At 40.3% G+C, this 6000-nt stretch overlaps 1 protein-coding gene across 3 annotated transcripts in view; it reads right to left on the minus strand.

Annotated features, from left to right (window-relative positions):
* Positions 1–6000, minus strand: part of LOC144659757 (transformation/transcription domain-associated protein-like) — a 79317-nt gene that overhangs the window by 6671 nt on the left and 66646 nt on the right. The window contains exons 97-111 of one of the 3 annotated variants that reach the window (XM_078520252.1): positions 5781–5876; positions 5505–5623; positions 4937–5054; positions 4506–4621; positions 4324–4435; positions 3189–3289; positions 2708–2818; positions 2286–2409; positions 1999–2063; positions 1814–1901; positions 1646–1706; positions 1015–1224; positions 743–774; positions 480–621; positions 15–154 (exon numbers count right to left, since the gene is read on the minus strand). In XM_078520252.1, the coding sequence (XP_078376378.1) occupies positions 15–154; positions 480–621; positions 743–774; positions 1015–1224; positions 1646–1706; positions 1814–1901; positions 1999–2063; positions 2286–2409; positions 2708–2818; positions 3189–3289; positions 4324–4435; positions 4506–4621; positions 4937–5054; positions 5505–5623; positions 5781–5876 (1635 nt within the window). The remainder of the gene's footprint in view (positions 1–14; positions 155–479; positions 622–742; positions 775–1014; positions 1225–1645; positions 1707–1813; positions 1902–1998; positions 2064–2285; positions 2410–2707; positions 2819–3188; positions 3290–4323; positions 4436–4505; positions 4622–4936; positions 5055–5504; positions 5624–5780; positions 5877–6000) is intronic. The other 2 variants (XM_078520255.1, XM_078520253.1) reach the window with 2 other exon arrangements.

The raw sequence follows: 6000 nt of genomic DNA on the forward strand, positions 1-6000 counted from the left end.
ATCTAAACCCGTACCTGATCAACTACCCCTTCAAGGGCTGAGAGAAGAGTAGGATGAAGGTCCCTCAGCAGGTGCATAATCTTACTACAGCGCCACATCTGGGCTGTGGCTCGGATCGCTCCAGGGTCGCTCTGACTGCTGGCTGGCGCAGGGCCTGTAGACAACATGGTACACACATAAGCATTCAGCAAAATCGTTTCCACAGCGTTTCGGAGCGTTTTTCAGACACAAACATACAAAACCAAACTATGCATAAAATGATACGGATTAGATTCGATATTAGTCAATTCACTTTTTAAGTGCCATCTTTACTCTTCAGTGGAAGAACAAACACCAGTTTGGTTGAAGCGGACGTTGCCACGTCATCTTAAGATAAGTTTCTAAGGAAAATCGCGGGCTAAAAGTCAAATAGCTGGTCCCCCGTGGTGTGGCTATAATTATCTTACCGGACCCCTGTGGGGTGCCTATTGTTCTCTTACCAGTTCCCTGTGGGGTGCCTGCTGTTGGGGTAGTGGAGCTGGCGGTCGTAGAAGTCGCTGCTGAGCCTGCAGTAGATGCTGCAGTCTGTTCAGCGGCACCCGGTGTGGTTGGAGTTGTCGCTGTCGGAGTGGATGGTGTTGTCTGAAATGAAGAGCAACGCAATACAGGATAAGACAACGCAACGATAATGATTCCAGGACATGAACAAGAATAAGATACTCGATGACTTCTGAGGAAGTCGAGTAATTGATATTTTACTTACAGTGGTCACTGTTTTGGAACTTGCTGCTTCAGCTGGAAATAAAAAAAAAAACACGTACATTTAATTTGTGATAAATTGAAATTCATAAATGACTCCGAAGCAAAACAACAAAAATAACTTATTTATCCCTCTGCCTCAATGCAATTTCTTCATGGTAATTTTGACTAAATCAGTCATGATTTTAATTGGCCTTTTGATCGAAAAATGCTATTTCAACAGTTTGACGATATTCATTCTGTGCACCATACACGAAGCGCTAAACGTTAACATACCAGTTACCGAAGAACTGACTGGTGTTGAGCCGGCAGTTCTGTTTGCTGTTGACGAGGCTACTGTGCCGGTTTGTCCTGTTTCTGAACCCGTTGTACTGGTTTTAACAGTAGCTGGAGTCGTATTCTGTGATTCTGTGGAGGCGGTGCTGCTGCTGCCTCCTGTGGAAGATCGCTGACTTGTAATGACTGCTGCAGCCGCCTCCATTTTGTCTAAAATGTTAAAAACAAAGCAGTTTAGTTACTTTTGACAATTGATGCGTTACGATTTTTTTACCAACTACTCTTTTCTGGTAATCGAAGAAATAAGACGATAGAACCTTGATCAAGTCACGAGCGAATAAGTATTAGGCTGCAGATGCAAAGAACAGGACGAAAGCTCGGGAAAATATGGAAACAACCTATGGAGAGCGCGGAAAAAAATGTTACCAGCATAAAATGCTGGTAAATCACGGTTGGTTTTGGTTTTGAATCTGATTGGCTGAGATGAACATCCTTGTTTTGATTAGTTAAAGTACGCTGCGCAATTTTCTTCTACAGCACATGCTCAAACAAACAAACAAATCGAAAACTCGACACGTGAACTACATGGGCAACTTTTCGGATCGAGAACTAAACAATTTTAAATACTTACGTCGCTCTCGTTGTTCAATCTTCCACGTTAGGTACAATGTTCGGATTGGGAAGTACATGGCCTACATAACGAGAAAATACGTTACAAACTGAAGATATAACTGTCATTACCGGTTAGCCAAGTAAATAAACAGGACATTGAATTAGTAGAAACTGCGGGTCAACTTACCTGAGGATGAACTCTGCCAATGTTACAAAGAAGATTCAAGATCTTTTGACCTTCACGGCGAACCAAACATGTCAACAACTGAGGAATCCTACATGGAAAAGAAACACATGAAGAACAGCGATAAACAGAAAGCCATACAACAACAAAATATAACCAGTGAGGAGAAGTGAGCTTATGTTACATACCAGGGAAGCCAATGAACCGGGGGGACACCGACACAGTATTTGTCCACTGCTTCGGAGATAGACCCCTGTAAAATACAAACCAAAGCTTTTAGCATTATAAACATGATGAGAAATGTAATAATCAAACCCACCCAAGCCGAAAACAACAGTGTTTCAAATTGTAATCGAAAGAGTGATCAATGCCCTGTTACCGCCAACAAACGATCACTGAATAACAAAACCTACAATTAAATTGTTCTTTCCAATATCACGTTAAATAACAAACAGGATATCACTTCATATCAGACCTTTTCGTCATCATAAGTCATAAGCCAGATGGTTCGTGCCAGATACTTGCGGCATTTGGCCTCGTTCTGGTGTCTACAGGCGTGAAGATAACACACAATGGCGGATACACCAAGCTGCATGTTCCTATGGCAACAAGTTGAAAGCAAAATAGCAATAAGTAAGCACAAATTTGAGATAAAACGAAATCCTTGGTTGAAGGTTCAAATTTAAGATTTGCGTTAGCTGAAATGCGAATACGGACAACAATTTCTTGCGATTTGTCATGCAACAATGGTATAGAGGAAGAGTGACAGGAAAATGATGCACGTGTTACTCGGACAATATAGCCTTCCATTTGTGAACTACTCAGATCGCCATTTCCTCTCAAATTTTGACGCGTAATCAAACATTTTCAAGAACTTAGTAAAAAGCAAAATCTCACCTCTCCAGAACAAACAGTCCATCAAGGTAGTCTCCCCACAGGGCCCAGGCCTTCACAAGCGAATCCTGCATTTGAACCGCTTGGGAGAAAGCTTTGTTTGCATCTTCAGACCTACAGACGCACGACAAAACAGTCTGACAATGTAACATGAAAATATTACATTATACGTAATGTTTGCGCAAGCGACACACGTGCGTAACAGTTTTTGCTCTTCTATGCGAATGAGATGTCTTTAGCCACCTTTAAAAAATTGCGTCAATAACTGAACGCCTTGAACGACTTTTTGAGTGTTTATCAATGAAGCAATGTTCAAGAAAACCACCGGTCACTGAAAGGACGGATGAACTTACATTTATTTGTTATCCCTTTCCATGGCAAAGTGTTACACCTGAAATCTTTTAAGCATTGCTAATTAACCCCCCCCCCCCCCCCCACCACCACCCCGTTACCATTTTTCGGTGCTTCTTCAAGGTTACTTTACCTGCCAATATGTGCAAGGAACATTCCTTTGAGAGCAAAGAACTCAGCCGTCATTTCCTTGGAAAAGTATTTGAGATTCGTGGACTCGATAACCTCAAGACCCTGCAAAGATACACAAAAAACAAATTGAATCCTTGCCTGCTAGTTTTGGACGACATGAAGAATTCACACTAGAACTTTCAAGTACATTTATTTTCCTTTAACAAAAAACAAAAAAAAACTCGAAAGAAGGAAGCCAAAATTTCAATCTAAGTTGAGTTAGGGCCAACAACTAAAAATCTCTAAATTTAGACTCAAACTTTTCAAATTGAAGAAACGCCAATATAGAGCGATTTTCGGTTGAGTGTCTAAAGCTAAAACCAAAGTAATCACTCTGGCCAATCACAAAGATAAATAATATATTAATTACTAAATAGACAATCCAGTGTACATGTGGCCGGCACGAAGCGCGGGAAAACGTGCGCGACCGACTCATGATTGGGTTTGGTTTTACTCCTGATTGGCTGAGAAACTGGTGCGAGTTTTTTAAACCAATCATTAAAGGGACTATGTCACAGATTTTAACAGGTTTTTGAACAGCCCAAACATATATTTGTGTCGTAGGAAACCTAAAAATAATGGTCCATTTTTATTGACTTTTGCTATTTTATAACACTAAAACTGTTTTAAACCGCGTTTGGCTGCGGTTGGCTCGGATGGAAATGGATTGCAATTTGATAACGTTAGCCAACGTTTTCAAGTTGTTTCCGCCCGTCTTCAAAAAAATCGATATTTATAGCCGATGTTTGATTTCTATCCCCAAATTAAGGTTATATCTTCTGTTTAATGTTCAAGATGTTTTTCATGGGTAAAGTTGCCTGCCATATATTTAAGAACAGTTTAGACCAACAGGTGCGAAATCCCCCTGACATAGTCCCTTTAAACGTAGTAATGCAAAACCAAAGCAAACGCGAATTACTTTTGACACTGAAGTGAAAACTGCTCTATAGCGTTTAATTAGGAAGAAAAACACCAGACAGGTAACAATAAACCAAAAAGGAACAAGGATGGTTGAGATTGGACAAAATAGAGAAGGATTATGAACGACAAAGATGTGTCATTGGCTACGCACTCCTGTATTAATGTTACCAACCAACCTCTTGTAACTCCTGCTTGCCCATGCCACCAGCCATCTGCAGATAACATTTCACCTGTTGTCTGATCTTTTGGAAACAGTCCACGATAGGAACGCTGGGAATTGTGTGGATTCTAGAAGAAAATATAGAGTGAGTTGACCGTTTGTTTGTCATGTTTGCTGGCACAAAGTGTCTACACAAACCTGCTGAGCGAGTCCAAGCAGACTCCCGTCAGTCCTTGCTTCCTGGCTATGTAACCATAATGAATAATGGCCCAGGCGGAGGCGTGGACACCAAGCATGGAGTGGTTACTCTGCTGCTTTGAAAAAACAAAAACAATCCAAAAATAAGGTTAAATTGTGGAGCAAGATATAAGTTTTTTAGTAATGCTACCTAAAATACAGAGCACTAGAACAATAAGAAAAAGTGTGTTACAGGTGACAAAGATCGGTGACCAACATCGTACTCTACGGAAAATAGCCCAATACTGAACATCGCGCCTTGCTTCCTACTCATAGAATGGGGCCTTTGGATAGTAAGGGACTGCAAATGAGACAAGTGTATTTACTGACCAGAAAGGAAGATAAGTGTGTATTTACTGGCCAGGAAGGACGATAAGTGTGTATTTACTGACCGGTTCGTGTTGGGCTTGACTCTCATATGCCGCCACAATGGCCTGATAATGATGATGTCTCCACATAAACACGTCACTCCAGTGAGATAAATTGTCAGATGGCATGGGAAGACGATTTCTAAATGTGAAAATTATAAAGAAATGTAAAGCGATTTTATTCGGTGAATATGTCTATTACTGTAATATTCGTACTTTAAGTAATTTCCACAGTTGGACAGTACAAATTTATGATAATATTTTACGAAAGGGAAAGAAGGTGAAGGTCTGTAGTCCTTGAATCAATGTAATGGCCAAAAGAAAAAAAATGAGCTGCTTGATTTACAATAAATACTTTAGGTTGCAGAAGCAAAGAGCTTTTCAAACTGTTTATAGTTGCGCCGGTTGAAACTTCAATCCAGTCCGCACTGGAGTACAGAAAACTGTTTATTTACGGCCAAGATAACGATCGAAAAGTAAATTGTTGACATTAGCTGATAGAGAATGCTTACAAAAAAAGAAGAACCGTTCATTGACTAATTCAAATCTCTATTATCTTATGACAAGTTAATTAAGAAGAGCAGATTCTCACCGCCATGTTTTCACAATAGCTTTCATGTCATGCAGACTGGTCGATCGTCCAACATTAGGAGGTGAAAGTCCCGTATGAATCTGAGCCGCTTCCTGAAGTTCCATGATTTGTTGTGCCGCCTGAAGATAACAAATAAAAAAAAAATTAACAAAATACACAAATAAAGAAATTACAATAAGCATCAGGATCGGGAAAACAGTATTGCCGTCGTGTTTGCTAATTAACGCCGATAAAAGTGATGACAAACGAAGTTACAGGGGAAAATAAAAAACCCACCTGTAAGAGAGGGATGTGTTGTTGTGAGATAACAGGAGGAAGTCGTCTCCACTGACGGATTGCTTGAGTTGTGGAATGTTCAACAAGTTTGTCGACCTGTGTAGCAAACAAAACCAAATCATATAATTGCCAGTAACAACGGTATTCTGACCAACAGCGTACGTTGTCAGCAGACAAAGAGAACTACCTTAAAGTTGCGTGACAATAAACAACCCAGGGT

This window comes from Oculina patagonica, chromosome 7, assembly GCF_052425735.1.
Source record: "Oculina patagonica isolate OP01 chromosome 7, crgOcupat, whole genome shotgun sequence".
Taxonomy (NCBI): Eukaryota; Metazoa; Cnidaria; class Anthozoa; order Scleractinia; family Oculinidae; genus Oculina; species Oculina patagonica.